This window comes from Cottoperca gobio, unplaced genomic scaffold (genome assembly GCF_900634415.1).
Source record: "Cottoperca gobio unplaced genomic scaffold, fCotGob3.1 fCotGob3_272arrow_ctg1, whole genome shotgun sequence".
Taxonomy (NCBI): Eukaryota; Metazoa; Chordata; class Actinopteri; order Perciformes; family Bovichtidae; genus Cottoperca; species Cottoperca gobio.
Window position 1 is genome coordinate 285,287 of NW_021166888.1, and position 21,835 is coordinate 307,121.

The 21,835-nt window shown below is 33.3% G+C and overlaps 1 protein-coding gene across 3 annotated transcripts in view; it reads left to right on the top strand.

Moving 5' to 3' along the window:
• Positions 1-1,118: 1,118 nt before the first annotated feature.
• LOC115005156 (USP6 N-terminal-like protein) overlaps positions 1,119-21,835 on the top strand; it is a 35,202-nt gene continuing 14,485 nt past the window's right edge. Inside the window, exons 1-8 of one of the 3 annotated variants that reach the window (XM_029426969.1) lie at positions 1,119-1,452; positions 6,268-6,378; positions 8,249-8,322; positions 11,304-11,389; positions 11,476-11,515; positions 11,597-11,677; positions 12,663-12,770; positions 12,933-13,042. In XM_029426969.1, the coding sequence (XP_029282829.1) occupies positions 8,257-8,322; positions 11,304-11,389; positions 11,476-11,515; positions 11,597-11,677; positions 12,663-12,770; positions 12,933-13,042 (491 nt within the window). In that variant the 5' untranslated portion in view covers positions 1,119-1,452; positions 6,268-6,378; positions 8,249-8,256. Of the gene's footprint in view, positions 1,453-6,267; positions 6,379-8,248; positions 8,323-8,515; positions 8,589-11,303; positions 11,390-11,475; positions 11,516-11,596; positions 11,678-12,662; positions 12,771-12,932; positions 13,043-21,835 lie in introns of all 3 variants that reach the window. The other 2 variants (XM_029426970.1, XM_029426968.1) reach the window with 2 other exon arrangements.

The window sequence follows — 21,835 nt, forward strand, 5'->3', positions numbered from 1 at the left end:
CCACAAGAGTGAAAGTGATGTGTGATGTCACACCAAGGAAATAACCATAATTCATGGTTTGACACAAACCTCCTGCAGTTTGTGTTGATGTGCAGTTGATCAGCTGTTCTACTCTTGTTGTTATGTGTTGAATATAAAGGGAAATATCCATAAAACATGTCCCCAGTCAGTTACACACTCAGAGAAAAGGACTGAAGGACAAAGGTCAGTGACTTCTGTGTACTTGAGTTGACAGAACTCAGCAGTGGATCCAGAAGAATATAAAGTAACTCCAGCGTAGAGCGGCTGAGAGAATGTGTGGTGGACTCTGTGCAGGAGAGTCATGGTGTCAGAGACGCTGTAGAAGGACAGAACACCTGCTCTGTGATCCAGGTACACTCCGAGTCTGGAGGACGGACGACCTGAGACAGGAGTGTGGACTTTGTTGTGATAAAATGTATAACTTATTGTTACAATGTAACGCCCAGGATTTATCATTGTATCCAAATCTACACCCCCCCCTGCTCTGCTGATGTTCTTGTATGCGACTGCTACATGAACTCTCTCGCTCCACCTCCCAGTAACTACGTCCAGTCAGACTCTCTCTACTCAGCACCTGAAGACACAGTCAGTGAATCTGTCTGTGTGATGAGAATAAGACTGTACGTTGACTCATGAATGTTGCTTTTCTGCCCCCCTCAGATAATAACAGCCGTGTGTGTGCTGTGTTTGGATCCAGTGTGATGTCACGTGAATACTTTAAGAATCCAGAGTTCAGTGCTGAGGAGCACTGAACTCTGTTTCCTCTCTTAAATGGAGCCTCAGTTAGAAGCTGCTCCACGTCTGAAAACATTTCAGCTTCTAGTTTAAAAAACTTCAACAAGTTTAGTTTCTGCAAAATATTTCATTTATTATTATAAGGAAATAAATAAATGTGTGTGTGTGTGTGTGTGTGTGTGTGTGAGCGGCACTGCGCGTATCTCTCCAGCAGGGGGCAGCAGAGGAGAGCCCTGCTCAGCTGGGTTTCTGTGACGGTCGTGGGGGGGGGGAGGGGGCGGAGCCCCGTTCTTTCAGGCCGGATCTTCCAGCTCCCATACAGCTGACTGGTGCCACGCTGCGGCGCCTGCTCAGTGCGTCTCCGTCGCTGCTGCTCGTATCCTGGACCCGGAGCTTTCTCTGTCCGCGCGTCTTCTACTGTGTGTGTGTGTGTGTGTGTGTGTGTGTGTGTGTGTGTGTGTGTGCGCGTGTGTGTGTGTGCGCGTGTTTGTGTGTGTGTGTGTGTGTGTGTGTGTGTGTGTGTGTGTGTGTGTGTGTGTGTGTGTGTGTGTTTGTAACATATGGATTGACGGAGCGAGGCTATTGTTGTCAGCCCGGTGGTTCGTTCTGCTGGAGCTGCACTTTCACCGGAGAATGCCCAGCGGAGCCGGAGCTGTGTTACTCCACGGATAGCGCAGAAATACACCCAAAAACACGGTAATTAAACTCATTTATTCAGATGTATTCCTGCTTTTGTTTATTATTCTCATTAGAATAAAAAGGAGCTCGCGTGAGGCTGGAGCGCCGTCTGCAATCATTGTGACTCACCGCAGACTGGGGGTTTGTTTACCATCAGGAAAAGACACTTTGAGGGGTCGATAAGATCTAATGTCAGGGAAATGTGTGTGTAGGATGGACGAGCATCCTCCAGCCACCACTGCCCGGCTGTACGTCCCTCTGACGGGCAGTGAAGGCATCTCAGGCCTGCAGGGAGCTGCTGCAGAAACACTCAAGTTATTCTCACTATTTCTAACAACAACTAAATCAATTTACAGCAGCAGAGTCCACATGTTGGGCTGTACGACCATTTAGTCGAGACATCATATAATGCAATAAACATGCAAAAGTACTATTTGTGTTTACAGGAGATCTGCTCATAAGGTTCTTGGAAATACGTAATTCAGCATCATTTTATTTTAATTTTTTTAACTAGTCGACTAATAGTCAGGCAGGCTCGGTTTATTTTATTAATATTAATAATAAAAGTCAGTAGAAAGCTCATATTTACATGTTTTCTGTGGGTGCAAATAAAACATAATATAGTGGACCTAACACAATAAAGGTCTCTGTCAATATTAAAATTGTATTTAATTAAGTATTAATTAAGCTAATTAAAGTATTGGACACAAATAGATTTAGAGCTATTTTGTTGTTATGAATGAATTATAATAACAAAAACAGGGTTTTACTTGTGTTAAGAAATGTAATCGAGATCCCAGGTCCCATGATCCCTGGTGACCCCGAACATATTCAGTTTATTGTTATATGAAAACCAAATAATATTCACATTTAAAAATCTGGAACCAATTATGTCTCTGTCAGTCGGTCAATTAAATCATCAACTAATTGTTTCAGCTCTATAATAAATATCAATAATGTTGTTATTGTGGTAAAAATACTGCAGATTCCAGTCCTGTGTTTTAGAATTTGGTGGTTTGGAACAAAGACTGAAGTTAAGTTAAGTCATTCAGACGCGTCTCAAGTCTTTTCAGGACTAATAAGTAAGTGTATAAATAATAAACTTATTGTTAAATAATCTTCTGACTGTTTATCCAGTTTTAAGACACTTTGTACATCCTGGTGTTTTTAACTCTGTATTTGAAGGATGAAGGATTTTAGTCCTGAACGTCTGGATCTTAAGTTCTCAGAGAAACAAGCTGACAAACGTTAGCCGTTAGCTGTTAGCCGTTAGCTGTTAGCTGTTAGCCATTAGCCGTTAGCCTGAGCTGTAACTTGCAGCCCTACTTAATTTTCCTTTAACGCGCTTTAATTTAACATCGCATGATGTTTAATAAATCAGCATCCTGGAGTAAATATAACTATATATATATTTCTAACTATATATATATATATTATATATATATATATATATATATATATATATATATATATATATATATATATAGTTATAACTATAACTTGTAGAAATGTAAAGTACTGGTGCAGCTGAGCAGCCAACTCTACCAGTGATGTCCATGTTTCTTCAACCTTCAGCAGTAACCCCTCCTCCACCCTGCGGTGTAGTTGTAGTGACGTTTAGTTCCTACATGAAACACAGCGTCCTCAGTACCTGAAGCAGAGGAAACTGTCCGTCAGTCAGGTGGAGTGAAGTGTCCCTGCTCTCCCCCAGCGTGGGCCTCCACCCTGTTCCTGGGACTGCAGCCAGAGCTGCTCTGTGATTTAGTGCGCTGACCACATGCAGCCGCTGCCATATGCCTCAGATGACGGCTCATATTTAGAGCTTCTGTAACTACGACATGCTCCACTTCTACATGCAGCTGATCTGCATCACTGTTGGATTTCACTTTATTCCGTTTCCCCACATTAATGATGCATTACATCTTAGCTTGCATGAATTTAAATATAGTATTTTAGAGTGTGTGAATATCTCAGGATCCAAACTTCTCAGAAAAACAACATTTAGACCATCATGGTGCACAAAACTCTCCACAGTTACAGAGGGACATGAAACATTATGGATGAAAAGTACATTCCTCAAGTTTGTTTCTGTCCCTCATTAGATGAACACTGACGGGATCACTGCTGACACACCTGGTCGAATAATCGAATCACAAACTGTTTTGATCGTTAAAGTATTTTTTCATGCATAAATGTCAGAACGCTGTTTCCAGCCTCTCAAAGACGGCGGTACGGAGCTGCAGAATATTCAACCTCTGGCTGCCACCGTCTCCATTCTCCAAGTTCATGTCGTCCAGGCTTTTATTTTGAAATGTGATAACCTTTGTTTCTGTCCTGCACAGGACTGGCCAATACATCGATATTATATCGATGTATATTGTCTTTTCTATTATGTGTTTATGCACACTAAGTCTGCAACAATAAGTTAATCGTTCATGAATGTTTCATGCAGAAATGTCTTTAAATGTTGTTTTCAGACTCATATGTAGATTTCCTGCTTTTCTCTGTTTGTGACTAAACAAGATGTTTAAAGACGTTTAAAGACATTTTTCACTATTTTCTGACATTTTATACACAAATTGATTAAACTAGATAATCGATGATGAAAATAACTGCTGTCGATTAACAACAACAAAAGATGAAGCAGAGGTGGAATGATTTAAATAATCATTAATGACATTCACAGTCGAGCGGCTTGTTTTGTTCGTGTTGCTCCTGTTTAACGACAATATGCTTAAAATGTCACTGAAACGTACGGGAATCATTTCACCGTACAAACGTCTTTTATTGCATCACAGATGGGATCTTTTATTGTGAAAAACTATCGTATAAAAGGTAATCATAAATGAAGGATAAATAGTCTTACTCCACCATGACTGTGAGCTCGACAGCTTTTCCCGTCACGCGTGTGGATATTCACGATTATCACGATTATGGAAATTCACCACAATCAACTTATCTTGAGAGTTTTTATATCACGAGATAAAACCCTATATTCCCCCGTCCCCCGTCCCCCGTCCCCCTGTCCCTCGTCTGATAAAGACTGAGAGAGAATTAGACTTTCTGTGAAGATTCTGAACCATTTCTACAGTTGATATAATTTATAATAACTTGTTGTTGCAGCTTCTCAGATGTGATGATTTTATTTCTCCGTAAACTGAAAACGAGACATTTGAAGACGTCGCTTTGATTTCTCTGTTTTCTGACTTTTACTTTGACTGAAAGGTTCATTTAAGAATTTTCGGCGGTGAAACAGAAAATATCTGCTGTGTAAATAATATCATCATAACTGTGTCACTGACCATCTTTACTGAATTATTCAACCTGGTTAACCAACATTCAGACACACAGTCTGTTTCTGATCAAACTGATGAACCAAAGAATTATTTTCTATGATACGAGTCAAATATTCATATCACAATCTGCCATCATGCCACAAAACTGATTTTGTACAATGTGACGGATTATTTTTATTAGGATTGCTTATAACCGTTGTGATGAATTCACAACCAATGATGGCAACCAGTTTATAACGTATAAAAAATAGGAATAATATTATATACATATATTTATTATATATATACAGATTGACATATAATATATATACATATAATATATATACATATATAATAAATATATATATAATATTATTTTTAATATTTGTTATATATATATATAATACATATTATTTTAAATATTTGTTGCATAAGTGACATTAACATATTGCTGTTACAGTCACTATATATATTTTTCTTTACTTCACAGACGTATATTCACTTAAAGAACATGAGATAAACATGGATATGGAGTGGACATGTAAACAGACAGTTTCATTATTAAGATGAAATATAAATACATAGTATCTTAATTATTGAAATATAAAATGTCAGCCATATTTATAGTTTCAGCCACTTTTAAAAGTAAGAGTTGAGCTCTGTTTGGCCAAATGTCCTGCCTGATAAATACCCTAAATATTTACTTAATTGTACATTATATGACCTGCATTGATTAATAAAAAAAATGATTATATATTTAAATAAAAGATTTATTCAACAAGCAACTATTCCTGCCATTGAAGAAGAAGCATCTCAGTGTTGATTAATAAAGTTTGAGTATTGGTGCAAATCATCGCCACAGATCCACAAAGAGAAACTTTTAGTTGAGTTATCGACTATTAAACCAACAAACGTCTTCACTGCTGGATGACGATAATCTGTTGGATTCTCGGCCTTTGGATGACGGAGCATGGATGTTCTGGATGAACCCGTCGCTTCAGAGCGGAGACCCTGCTGTCTGCTGGTCTGGACCTCACAGCCCTTTGTTCCTCTTTGTTCCAGTTTAGGGAACAACAGACCTTTCGTTGCATAATCCCGCTTTGGAGATATTCCTAATCCAGATGCTTTGCGTGTTACCTCTCCGGGTGCTGCCCTCGGTATTGATCCGGACAGAGCGTGTAGATGCAGCGGCGTTAATCCCCGCGCCTCTTTGTTTGGGGACGATTTAGCAGCAATCCGGCTGGGATTGTTATGGTTTCCACCATGTCACGTCAGGTGTGCTGGTACTTCTACGACCTGTGTTTTATATATTGCCAGAATTTGATCTTGTGGAAACATGTCCTGGTTCGATTTCATTATCAATTAATTTGACGATTATTTTCTACATTAATAGTTTTTGGTGAATAAAATGTCCAAAACCCAAAGTATTCACTTTAATATGCAGGACATCTCCATATTTCAGAGGCTGAAAATGGCTTTTTCTGACATTTTTGCATGAAAAATGACTTTTAAATGTGAATGGATGGAAGTTGTTTCCCTCAGTGTTGCTGTGAGGCAGGAGTCCTGCAGGAAGCTGCTGGACGTGAAGTCGGCAGGCTGATCGTTGCAGGACAAACGACGCTGCCCACTCGTGAAGCAACGACCAAATGCTGTTTAAAAAACGTCTGTGGTGCGTTCAGGTGCTCCTCGGTCCCATTTCCCGTGTTGGGAAGTCGTTCTTTGGTGTGTTCATGAGTTTTAAGTGTGGAAACAACATGGACGCTTCAGAGAAGATGTGTTGTTGCTGTTTATATTATATTTATATTATATACAAAAATATAGTTTCACCTGACTTGTTATCAGGTTTAATGCTACCAAATAACTGTTCTAACTATTCTTGGTCACTCTGCAGTGGACAGAAACCTAATTAATACCACATTACGAATTACATGAGCAATAAATGAATATGCAACACGTATATTAATAAAATGTTTCTTTCCAAAACGTTTACTTTCATTATTTATTGCACTAGGATTATAATTTCATGGCTTCATATTGTGTACGGTTAGTTTCCTTTGTGTTTTATATTGTTTCTGAGTAATATGATGTCAAAACAAGTCGTGTATCAACATTTCCGTTGTTCACGTGAGTTTTCCCAGTTGGAAACACATTTCTCCGATTATTCCGACACCACATGAGTGCATCATTAGTCCTGCAAAGCTTTTGTGAGACAAAGTAAAGTTTTGATTTAAACAACGTTTCCACGTTTGGGAAATATTAAACATATTATTTATAGTTAATTAGTAAATTGGAGTTGGGACATTTAAAATATTATTAAATAAAGGTTATCTATCTATCTAAGGTACACACTCAGAACTATGCTAAATAATCCCAATTTATGTAGATAATAAGTGTAATTTAATAGAAACAAGCTTAAACTATGCTAGCTATGCTAACGGTCCTTAACATTTAGTGGTGCGCTATAATTAAACAGTTTTGATAAAACACGGCTGCTGCACCGTGAATTATTCAACAGCTCCACATGAATAAAACATTGAACATTCACAGCACAACTATAATTAAATATATCTCAGCTTCATGTATGTAGCTGCTACAAAGGAGTTCTGACTTGTATTTCACTTACTGCCCTTTTAGCCCCTTTTAGTCTTTACCAACTGCTCGTAACATATTAAACATAATGTCAAAATGTATTATTACAAATGAACTAAGGCTGCGTGTTACGGGACATCGTGATATATATTGCGATATGAAGAAATACAAACAAACTTCTTCCTTTTCTTTGTTTTTCTTCTGCAGGATTATGATTGGTGGTTTGCACGTCACTCACTGGCAACACACTGTCTTCAAGAAGCCTTAGATCAGTAACTTATGTTTTATAGGACGAACTTCTTTTCTAAATTAGTCATGAAAACATCAGAAATGTTTCTTTAGAGGAAATGTGCGACTCGAGGATGCGAACAGGAATTATAGTTTGTGTTTGTGTTTGTGTTTTATACTTCTAGTTTGTAAAAATGTAGCCGCACACCTCCCTCAAAATATCTTTATTGCACTTTCACATTTAAATAAACATGTTTATTCTTGCTAACGTGCGTCAACATTAAACTGCTTCTTATTCACAGTGAGTGAAAACAAAACCAGACTTAAAACCAGGTTCATGCTTCACCTGAACTCTTCTTCAGAATATTAAGGAGCTTTTTAAACGTCAATATCGCAGTTGATCGTGATGAAAACTCTTCTGTGCACTGACTTCACTTTGTCATGTTTTGATTTTGAGCTTTCTGCAGATAAAAAGAAATCTGTTTATTTTTATATTCTGCAACTTTGTTTAATGCAAAGATATCTTACGTGCATTTTAATAAAACATATAAACTGCATTATGCAAACAGCTCTTAATAACTCTGTTCCCAAAGTGATGAAGTCATTACATGCAAAGTGTGCTTCAGTGCCAGCTCATCCTGTCGCCCACATCCATCAGCTGTGTTCTTTCTTCTTGAGTTGTTGTTCTGCAGCTCACACACTTCTGTGTTTCCTCTCTGCAGATATTGACATGAAGAAAGACATTGAGACTCTAATCGCAGAAGAACGTGCTGATATCATCTTGAAATATGCTACGGTGAGTTTGTGAGTCCAACACAGAAACGCTGTTTAGCTGCAGATGGATCATGTAATCAGATTACATTCAAACCAGAACTCATGTTTATATATTCAGCTCTCGTTAGCTGATGGCGTGCAACATGTTTCCTTGTGTTCCTCAGTGTTGTGTATGTTGAGTGTGCCTCACGTAAAGATGTGTTATTATTCTGTAGGAGGACGAGTTCACACTCGCTCGATTCTGTGTTTAAAAGACGCACAGAGAAGGACGAGAGCGTACATTGAAATGTGTGGTTTGTGTGTGCGGTGCTTTTCTGCATGTGTGGAGGACAACGCACTGTAGATGTGTGTGTGGGCGGGTGTGGGGGCATTAATAACACGTTGTGTAATAATAATATGTTTGATGGAGCATGATGACCAGAATCTGACTGAAACTGAAACTGACATTAAAAACAGGCATGAAAAGCAAAACGTGGTGTGCAAACGCAGCTCTGTCTCCGGTGTGTAACGCCGCCAACATCCCATAATCCTGCAGCCTCTGAAGTCCAACATGAGGTCTTTAAATGTCTTGTTTTGTCACTTTCATTTGATATAAAACAGAGAAAAGCAGCAAATCTCCAGATTTCAGAGGCTGAAAACATCATTTAAGACATTTTTGCATTAAAAATGACGAATGAACTTGTGAAACGATGAACTTATTGTTGCAGCTCCAGTGGATATAAGTACAAACACATAATAGAAAATGAACTGCAGGACAGAAACAAATGTTCGCAACTTTCAAAATAAAAGCCTGGATGAGCATCTCAGAGCTCAGAGTGCGGAACGTGCTGATGCAGAGATGAACTTGGGGAATGGAGATGGTGGCAGCCAGAGGTTAAATATAGCTCCACAGCTTGGGGGGGTCTGTCTAGCCATAGCAACAGCTGTGACACACTGTGCAGCGATGGACTTGACAGCGACCTCCGGGGGCTGGCTGGAGGCCCGGACGTCCTGATTTCTGTGTTTTTCCGGCCACATGTACTGACAGAGCAGCGAGGAGGAGCAGGGCTGGACAAAGATCAAGCCCACACCACACTGTGTATCCCAGGAGAACTCTGGGTAAAGATCTGCCACAGATGCACACGGGTCCACGAGAGACTACAGTCGACGGTCACGACAGTGAAACAGATTCAAACTGTACGTCTGTCCTGCTCAGATTGAACAAATGCATAATAAAGGAATTCATTCTTAAATAAAGTTAAATCTTAGCCTTTAAAATGAAGAATAGTTGCTTAAAACACATTTCTTCAGTTATTGCTGATCGAGTGATGTTCTACAAAGTAATATAATAATATGCATCCTTCGTATAAGACATCAAAGCTGTGTGTAGTTTGAAATGTTTACACCGGTGCTCATACGTTTCACTTTAACATAGTAAAACTTCTTCTACAAAACATTTGAACAAAAGCCACATTTTCTTAAATGTTTGCACCTGAATAAAATGTATTATTATTATTATTATTATTATTATTATTATTATTATTATTATTATTATTATTATTATTATTAATGCTGTCAAACCTGGAGAAGTTATGATCTAGAAGGTTTATTACTGATCCTGGAAATGTTTCCTTTCTGCAGAAACATTATAATAATAATAATCTATAAACAAATGAACTACTATAAATAACTCACTGCTGATTAAACACTTTGGAAACTAAAAGAAATGTCAAACTTGCAACTTCTATTATTAATATCAGGATTCTAAAAGAAATAAAGTTCTGTGTCATTTAAAATGATTTCATTTATGGAGTTGTGTTTCTGCTGCTCCACACACCCTCAGAGAGGAAGTGTTTTTAGTCCTCTCACTTTCATGACACTGACATCACTCGACCACGAACAGCCCCCCCCCCTCGCTGAGAGCAGGATGCTGATTGGCTGCATGTCTGGAAGGCAGCCGACCCGCAGCAGCGCTGTTGTTCAGAGCTCAGGGAGAAGCCTCGTCTGCGGATTAGCTCCTGCTCTGTTATGTCAACACTGCGACAAGATTATAATCTAAATGGATGATACAAACTTTACTCCTACTGTGTGCTGATTAATGCAGATTCTGAGCGCATGTTTGGGTTTAAACCTTTTAGTGTGTGTGTGTGTGTGTGTGTGTGTGTGTGTGTGTGTGTGTGTGTGTGTGTGCGCGTGCGTGCACCTTTTATCAGACTGTATAAATGTATTGAAAGTGTACGAGCGTGCACAGGCAGGTGCATCATGGGTTGCTCCACTTCTTTGGTCCAGATATATATATATATATATATATATTATGTAATATATATATATATATATATATATATATATATATATATATATATATATATATATTACATAATATATATATATATATATATATATATATATTACATAATATATATATATATATATATATAATGTGCACTTTCACTTTTAACAACAACAATTACACTACAGTTCATGACAAGATTGCTCTAAAGCATCTTGATTCTTAAGTTCCCAGGGTCCGCACAGTAAGAGGTTTGTCTTGCCGGCACATTTAAGGGCGTAAGTTTGACGTAGAACAACGACAGTCGGCTCGTAGCTGGAGGTGATTTCAACATATTGACCCAGAAACATCCAGTACATGGCTGGAACATAAGTTCTGTGTTGTATTCAGTCTCTAATCTTTCATTTCCACTCATGAAGGAAATAAATCACTAAAAATAATACAATTATTTTATGTTGTATAAAAATATTTTGATACATGTGAGGCTTTGAAAACATAAGATTATATATTTCTGGAAACTGATCTCAGATAATAAAATGCAAAATAACTAACTAAAAAAATCAATAGCCTCAAATATTAAAGATTTATTCTGTTTAATAATATCAATATCATCTTGTGTTCTGTTTTCATCCTCCTAAATGTGTGTGTGTGTATGTGTGTGTGTGTGTGTGTGTGTGTGTGTGTGTGTGTGTGTGTGTGTGTGTGTGTGTGTGTGTGTGCGTGCGTGCGTGCAGGGCAGGCAGGCGGGGGTGGAGATCGACCCCTGGGAAGATGCTGACTACAGCATCTACAAAGTCATCGACCGCTTGGGCTTCATGCAGTAAGTCCGTCCTGTTTATGGTCTTCGCGCCGCACGCAGCTTTACTGAGATTTACTGTGAATCTCTGGCCGTTTGTTTTGTTCTAGTGAGGACGAGCTGCCGGCCCCGACTGCACACGAGGAAAAGGTAAAGAAGGAAATGTGTGAGCCGCTCTTACAGTAGGAACACAGATGTGTGTGTGTTCACCGGCTGCTGTGTCCCTCACAGAGGAAGCAGCTGGACATCGACAGGGCGGAGAAGTGGCTGAAGATGGTGAAGAAGTGGGACAAATACAAGAACAGTGACAGGGTGAGAACAGCCCACACATACCAGAGCAAACGCCATTATGTTCATTTCCTGCTGCAGAGTTCACATAATTACTGACAAGTATGTAAAGTGGAGTCTGGTTCGGTCACCGCAGCTGTCCAAGTCCAATTACAGTTTACTGGATGCTAACGTCACGGCTTAAATATGAAACTAGACGACACACTTTTTAAACTTACAGTACGCTCAAATGTCTCTTCTTATCTCTTAAATGTTATCGTTTTTTCGGGTTGTCCGTGTCGAGGGAACCTCTTCACATCTGATACAAACGTCCACTTACACTTAAGGATCAAGTGATTCAACTTTGGGGGTCAAAGGTCACTGTCACCTCACAGAACACGTTTGTGGATCGGTTGCTTTTAGCGACACAGAGATCCAAAATGGCCGGTGGTGCGTTCAGGTGCTCCTCGGATCGTCCCGTTTCCCGAGTTGGGAAGTCGTTCATCTGACGTCGATGTGTCGATGAGCTTTATGTGTTGTGTTGTATTTTATTACTCAGAGATCATCAGAGTAACGTCGTCCGCCATGTTGCTGCGTAATATGACCTGGCACTACTTCAGAGAAACACGCTCACCCTCTGGGGCGCTCTGTGGAGAACCAACTGAAACTGTGTTCTGCTCGCACAAAGAGACGAAGAGAAACTCATGTTTTAAATCCTGCTGAGATGTCCGGATGGAAACAGCGACTAACGGCACTCAATAAAATGTTAAGTTCTAATTTGAGCATTAAAAGTATTTAAAGGAAACATTTCCACACACACACACACACACACACACACACACACACACACACACACACACACACACCTGTTAGTCTGTATGCTCACTCCTTTCCTTTGTTCTTGTGAATATCGCCGTTGGCGGTCAAACTTTCCGGTGACTCACGCTTCACGGCTCCAGCTCTCCAAACCTTCTGGCTTTTTATTTTTTATTCACCCAGTGTTTATGTTTCCTCCGCTCTCTGCGGTCAGATGATGAAACGGGTGTACAAGGGCATCCCCCTGCAGCTCAGAGGTCGGGCCTGGGGGCTGATGCTGGACGTGGAGCGGGCGAAGAAGGAAAACGAGGGCAAATATGAGGTGTGTGCGCCGATGATGTCATCCAGCCTGCAGGAAGCTTGTGAAGGGAGTGTCGTCTCTGGGCATAAAAGATCAGATGGAGGATGTGACTAATAGCTGGAGTCTTAAATCTGTATCTGTAATGAGGTTTATTTATTCTTTCCTTTCATCCCTTTGTCTCAGAACATGAAGGAGCAGGCCAGACTGTACTCGGCTGAGATCAAACAGATCGACCTGGACATCAACCGGACGTTTAGAAACCACATCATGTTCATGGATCGCTTCGGAGTCAAGTAAGTCAGATTTGGGGCGTCCACATACTTTTGGCCACGTGGTGCATTTTACAGTTGGGTATCGATATTCAGGGAAACCAGTTTCATCCACACGACCATAGTTCCAGGTGAGATACTGTGATGAACCTTCAGGCATCTGATCTCACACATCATCCAGATGTGAACAGCCCAGTAGGGGGCGGTGAAGAAACGCAACCACCACAGAAGAAGAAGTTGGGGCCAGGCGGGATGTACGTGTACCAAGCCTCCCAAACTGTGGAATTACAACTGCCGTGTCAGTCACGTGACGCCATGGGGCTCAAAAAAGACTCGTTCTCGTTGACTCATCGAGAAAGAGACGTGTCATCAGCGTATACTTGTTTTTGAGGTAAATCAACTTCCCAGTACGAACACTTATAATCATCAAGTCCTAAAGGTTCTAGAAGGCGCTGACAGCTGAATTCAGAGTGTTTTTCTGGAGACTGGGAGGCGGGACTTAAGGAACACGCTCTCTGGCCCCCTGGAGGCGAACGATCCGGGTCATTCTATACTTAGAAGTTGCAGCATCTTTGGCTTCATGCACCACTCAGCAACTTTCACAGGAATGAACGTGGCCCCGCCTCCAACGCTGGATCTTCACACCCATGACGGGTACGCTGGTCTTCATCGTATCATGTTCAAGTTTTCACGTTTATAACAAAGCACATTTCATGAATATCGGTTCAGGATGAAGTGGATAAGTATCAACGAACAGACTTCATCTTCAGACGCACGGCAGCGGGATCTTCTGCGGTGGAAGACGTCTCTTCCTATCTAACAAGAGTTGCACATGTGCAGTGGGGGGGCTTTGATTGTGTGACCACGGCGTGACCCGAGTGTGAGCGGTGGGCCGGCGCTGGGGAACCCGATCCGGCCGGTCACAGTGAAGTCACCGACAGTTTAATAGAGCGCAGATTTGTTCGGGAACCGCAGTGGAAAGTCTGGAGCAGCAAAATGTTTTCAATATTTAACAGAAGTCCAGCGGCCGAGCAGAAGAATGAAGCTTCTGATAGAGACGGAGATCTTTGTGTTCTCTGCGTCATGTTGTATTCATGTTTCGGGGTTTTCTCTGCGTCATGTTGTATTCATGTTTCGGGGTTTTCTCTGCGTCATGTTGTATTCATGTTTCGGGGTGTTCTCTGCGTCATGTTGTATTCATGTTTCGGGGTTTTCTCTGCGTCATGTTGTATTCATGTTTCGGGGTGTTCTCTGCGTCATGTTGTATTCATGTTTCGGGGTGTTCTCTGCGTCATGTTGTATTCATGTTTCGGGGTGTTCTCTGCGTCATGTTGTATTCATGTTTCGGGGTGTTCTCTGCGTCATGTTGTATTCATGTTTCGGGGTTTTCTCTGCGTCATGTTGTATTCATGTTTCGGGGTTTTCTCTGCGTCATGTTGTATTCATGTTTCGGGGTGTTCTCTGCGTCATGTTGTATTCATGTTTCGGGGTTTTCTCTGCGTCATGTTGTATTCATGTTTCGGGGTGTTCTCTGCGTCATGTTGTATTCATGTTTCGGGGTTTTCTCTGCGTCATGTTGTATTCATGTTTCGGGGTTTTCTCTGCGTCATGTTGTATTCATGTTTCGGGGTTTTCTCTGTGTCATGTTGTATTCATGTTTCGGGGTTTTCTCTGCTTCGTGCTTCCGTTTCCTTTCTTTGTGTATTCTTTGAAATGTGTGTTTTGAGTTTTCTTCGTCTCATACACATTATGTATTATTCAGACACATTCTTTACTGACCCCCGGGGGGGTTACACAACAGTTGCTCCATTTTACAATAAAATAATATATAATATAAGACGACATGTAATAAAAAAATTGTGTGTAAAGAAATATGTGTATTATACAACAAAATATACCAATAACTAACAACTATAAATATGAATGTTAATGTGCAGTATATATACAGCATTAATTATAAACATAGCATTAGTTGTGTTGCACAGTTTAATAAATAAACAGGATTAAGACATTTAGAAAACATTACAATTGATGATCGGTAAAACTAAATAATCCACTGAATCACAAATAAAGATGTATAACTCTCTGCATACATGTGCAGCACAAGAGTTTGACAATGCATAACTGTAGTTAGCTCTTGGTGACCATTGTGCACTACTTTTTGCAATGCATTGTGGGATAATAGTCCACGACAAATGTTTTTGTTACACAGCGGTGTTGAATACTTTATGTTCTATTAAAGTAATACAGTTATAGTAATACAGTTATAGTAATACAGTTATAATAATACAGTTATAATAATACAGTTATAATAATACAGTTATAGTAATACAGTTATAGTAGTACAGTTATAATAATACAGTTATAATAATACAGTTATAATAATACAGTTATAATAATACAGTTATAGTAGTACAGTTATAATAATACAGTTATAGTAGTACAGTTATAATAATACAGTTATAATAATACAGTTATAATAATACAGTTATAGTAGTACAGTTATAATAATACAGTTATAATAATACAGTTATAATAATACAGTTATAGTAATACAGTTATAATAATACAGTTATAATAATACAGTTATAGTAGTACAGTTATAATAATACAGTTATAGTAGTACAGTTATAATAATACAGTTATAATAATACAGTTATAATAATACAGTTATAATAATACAGTTATAATAATACAGTTATAATAATACAGTTATAATAATACAGTTATAGTAATACAGTTATAATAATACAGTTATAGTAATACAGTTATAATAATACAGTTATAGTAATACAGTTATAATAATACAGTTATAGTAATACAGTTATAATAATACAGTTATAATAATACAGTTATAGTAATACAGTTATAATAATACAGTTATAATAATACAGTTATAGTAATACAGTTATAATAATACAGTTATAGTAATACAGTTATATAATACAGTTATAATAATACAGTTATAGTAATACAGTTATAATAATACAGTTATAATAATACAGTTATAATAATACAGTTATAATAATACAGTTATAAGTAATACAGTTATAATAATACAGTTATAGTAATACAGTTATAGTAATACAGTTATAATAATACAGTTATAGTAATACAGTTATAGTAATACAGTTATAGTAATACAGTTATAATAATACAGTTATAATAATACAGTTATAGTAATACAGTTATAGTAATACAGTTATAATAATACAGTTATAATAATACAGTTATAATAATACAGTTATAATAATACAGTTATAGTAATACAGTTATAGTAATACAGTTATAATAATACAGTTATAATAATACAGTTATAATAATACAGTTATAATAATACAGTTATAATAATACAGTTATAGTAATACAGTATAATAATACAGTTATAGTAATACAGTTATAATAATACAGTTATAGTAATACAGTTATAAGTAATACAGTTATAGTAATACAGTTATAATAATACAGTTATAATAATACAGTTATAGTAATACAGTTATAATAATACAGTTATAATAATACAGTTATAGTAATACAGTTATATAATACAGTTTATAATAATACAGTTATAGTAATACAGTTATAATAATACAGTTATAATAATACAGTTATAGTAATACAGTTATAATAATACAGTTATAATAATACAGTTATAGTAATACAGTTATAATAATACAGTTATAGATAATACAGTTATAATAATACAGTTATAATAATACAGTTATAGTAATACAGTTATAATAATACAGTTATAGTAATACAGTTATAGTATACAGTTATAATAATACAGTTATAGTAATACAGTTATAATAATACAGTTATAGTAATACAGTTATAGTAATACAGTTATAGTAATACAGTTATAGTAATACAGTTATAGTATACAGTTTATAATAATCAGTTCTTAGTAATTACAGTTATAGTAATATCAGTTATAATAATACAGTTATAGTCATACAGTTATAGTAATACAGTTATAATAATACAGTTAATAATACAGTTATAATAATACAGTTATAGTAATACAGTTATAATAATACAGTTATAATAATACAGTTATAGTAATACAGTTATAGTAATACCGTTATATAATTACAGTTATAGTAATACAGTTATAGTAATACAGTTATAATAATACAGTTATAGTAATACAGTTATAATAATACAGTTATAATAATACAGTTAATAGTACAGTTATATAATACAGTTATAGTAATACAGTTATAGTAATACAGTTATAATAATACGTTATAATAATACAGTTATAGTAATACAGTTATAATAATACAGTTATAATAATACAGTTTATAGTAATACAGTTATAATAATACAGTTATAGTAATACAGTTATAGTAATACAGTTATAATAATACAGTTATAGTAATACAGTTATAGTAATACAGTTATATAATACCGTTATAAGTAACAGTTAATAAGTAATACAGTTATAGTAATACAGTTATATAATACAGTATAATAATACAGTTATAGTAATACAGTTATAATAATACAGTTATAATAATACAGTTATAGTAATACAGTTATAATAATACAGTTATAGTAATACAGTTATAATAATACAGTTATAATAATACAGTTATAGTAATACAGTTATAGTAATACAGTTAATAATACAGTTATAGTAATACAGTTATAGTAATACAGTTATAATAATACAGTTATAGTAATACAGTTATAATAATACAGTTATAAGTAATACAGTTATAGTAATACAGTTATAATAATACAGTTATAATAATACAGTTATAGTAATACAGTTATAGTAATACAGTTATAATAATACAGTTATAGTAATACAGTTATAATAATACAGTTATAGTAATACAGTTATAATAATACAGTTATATATACAGTTATAGTATACAGTTATAGTAATACAGTTATAATAATACAGTTATAGTAATACAGTTATAGTAATACAGTTATAATAATACAGTTATAATAATACAGTTCTAGTAATACAGTTATAGTAATACAGTTATAATAATACAGTTATAGTAATACAGTTATAATAATACAGTTATAGTAATACAGGTTATAGTAATACAGTTATAATAATACAGTTATAGTAATACAGTTATAGTAATACAGTTATAATAATACAGTTATAGTAATACAGTTATAATAATACAGTTATAGTAATACAGTTATAATAATACAGTTATAGTAATACAGTTATAATAATACAGTTATAGTAATACAGTTATAGTAATACAGTTATAGTAATACAGTTATATAATACAGTTATATAATACAGTTATAATAATACAGTTATAGTAATACAGTTATAATAATACAGTTATAGTAATACAGTTATAATAATACAGTTATAGTAATACAGTTATAGTAATACAGTTATAATAATACAGTTATAGTAATACAGTTATAGTAATACAGTTATAAGTAATACAGTTATAATAATACAGTTATAATAATACAGTTATAATAATACAGTTATAGTAATACAGTTATAGTAATACAGTTATAATAATACAGTTATAGTAATACAGTTATAGTAATACAGTTATAATAATACAGTTATATAATACAGTTATAGTAATACAGTTATAGTAATACAGTTATAGTAATACAGTTATAATAATACAGTTATAATAATACAGTTATAATAATACAGTTATAGTAATACAGTTATAGTAATACAGTTATAGTAATACAGTTATAATAATACAGTTATAATAATACAGTTATAATAATACAGTTATAGTAATACAGTTATAGTAATACAGTTATAGTAATACAGTTATAATAATACAGTTATAGTAATACAGTTATAATAATACAGTTATAATAATACAGTTATAGTAATACAGTTATAGTAATACAGTTTATAATAATACAGTTATAATAATACAGTTATAATAATACAGTTATAATAATACAGTTATAGTAATACAGTTATAGTAATACAGTTATAGTAATACAGTTATAGTAATACAGTTATAATAATACAGTTATAATAATACAGTTATAGTAATACAGTTATAGTAATACAGTTATAATAATACAGTTATAAGTAATACGTTATAGTAATACAGTTATAGTAATACAGTTATAATAATACAGTTATAATAATACAGTTATAGTAATACAGTTATAATAATACAGTTATAATAATACAGTTATAGTAATACAGTTATATAATACAGTTATAGTAATACAGTTATAGTAATACAGTTATAATAATACAGTTATAGTAATACAGTTATAATAATACAGTTATAGTAATACAGTTATAGTAATACAGTTATAATAATACAGTTATAGTAATACAGTTATAATAATACAGTTATAGTAATACAGTTATAGTAATAGTTATAGTAATACAGTTATAGTAATACAGTTATAATAATACAGTTATAATAATACAGTTATATAAATACAGTTATAATAATACAGTTATAATAATACAGTTATAGTAATACAGTTATAATAATCAGTTATAGTAATACAGTTATAAGTAATACAGTTATAATAATACAGTTATAGTAATACAGTTATAATAATACAGTTATAATAATACAGTTATAATAATACAGTTATAGTTAGTAATACAGTTATAGTAATACAGTTATAATAATACAGTTATAATAATACAGTTATAATAATACAGTTATAATAATACAGTTATAGTAATACAGTTATAATAATACAGTTATAGTAATAGTTATAAATAATACAGTTATAGTAATACAGTTATAATAATACAGTTATAATAATACAGTTATAGTAATACAGTTATAATAATACAGTTATAATAATACAGTTATAATAATACAGTTATAATAATACAGTTATAATAATACAGTTATAGTAATAGTTATAATAATACAGTTATAATAATACAGTTATAATAATACAGTTATAATAATACAGTTATAATAATACAGTTATAGTAATAGTTATAATAATACAGTTATAATAATACAGTTATAATAATACAGTTATAATAATACAGTTATAGTAATAGTTATAATAATACAGTTATAATAATACAGTTATAGTAATAGTTATAATAATACAGTTAAGTATAATACAGTTATAGTAATACAGTATAGTACGTTAATAATACAGTTATAGTAATACAGTTATAAGTAATACAGTTATATAATACAGTTATATATACAGTTATAGTAATACAGTCTATAATAATACAGTTATAATAATACAGTTATAATAATACAGTTATAGTAATACAGTTATAATAATACAGTTATAAGTAATACAGTTATAATAATACGTTATATAATACAGTTATAGTAATACAGTTATAATAATACAGTTATAATAATACAGTATAATATACGTTATATAACAGTTATAATAATACAGTTTATAATAATACAGTTATAATAATACAGTTATAATAATACAGTTATAATAATACAGTTATAGTAATAGTTATAATAATACAGTTATAATAATACAGTATAATAATACAGTTATAGTAATAGTTATAATAATACAGTTATAATAATACAGTTATAATAATACAGTTATAATAATACAGTTATAATAATACAGTTATAGTAATAGTTATAATAATACAGTTATAATAATACAGTTATAATAATACAGTTATAATAATACAGTTATAATAATACAGTTATAATAATACAGTTATAGTAATACAGTTATAATAATACAGTTATAATAATACAGTTATAGTAATACAGTTATAATAATACAGTTATAATAATACAGTTATAGTAATACAGTTATAATAATACAGTTATAGTAATACAGTTATAATAATACAGTTATAATAATACAGTTATAGTAATACAGTTATAATAATACAGTTATAGTAATACAGTTATAATAATACAGTTATAGTAATACAGTTATAGTAATACAGTTATAATAATACAGTTATAATAATACAGTTATAATAATAGTTATAGTAATACAGTTATAGTAATACAGTTATAATAATACAGTTATAATAATACAGTTATAGTAATACAGTTATAATAATACAGTTATAGTAATACAGTTATAATAATACAGTTATAGTAATACAGTTATAGTAATACAGTTATAATAATACAGTTATAATAATACAGTTATAATAATACAGTTATAATAATTACAGTTATAGTAATACAGTTATAGTAATACAGTTATAATAATACAGTTATAGTAATACAGTTATAATAATACAGTTATAGTAATACAGTTATAGTAATACAGTTATAATAATACAGTTATAATAATACAGTTATAATAATACAGTTATAGTAATACAGTTATAATAATACAGTTATAGTAATACAGTTATAATAATACAGTTATAATAATACAGTTATAGTAATACAGTTATAATAATACAGTTATAATAATACAGTTATAGTAATACAGTTATAATAATACAGTTATAATAATACAGTTATAGTAATACAGTTATAATAATACAGTTATAATAATACAGTTATAGTAATACAGTTATAATAATACAGTTATAATAATACAGTTATAGTAATACAGTTATAATAATACAGTTATAATAATACAGTATAATAATACAGTTATAATAATACAGTTATAATAATAGTTATAGTAATACAGTTATAGTCATACAGTTATAATAATACAGTTATAATAATACAGTTATAATAATACAGTTATAATAATAGTTATAGTAATACAGTTATAGTAATACAGTTATAATAATACAGTTATACTAATACAGTTATAATAATACAGTTATAGTAATACAGTTATATAATACAGTATAAATTACAGTTATAGTCATACAGTATAATACGTTATAATACA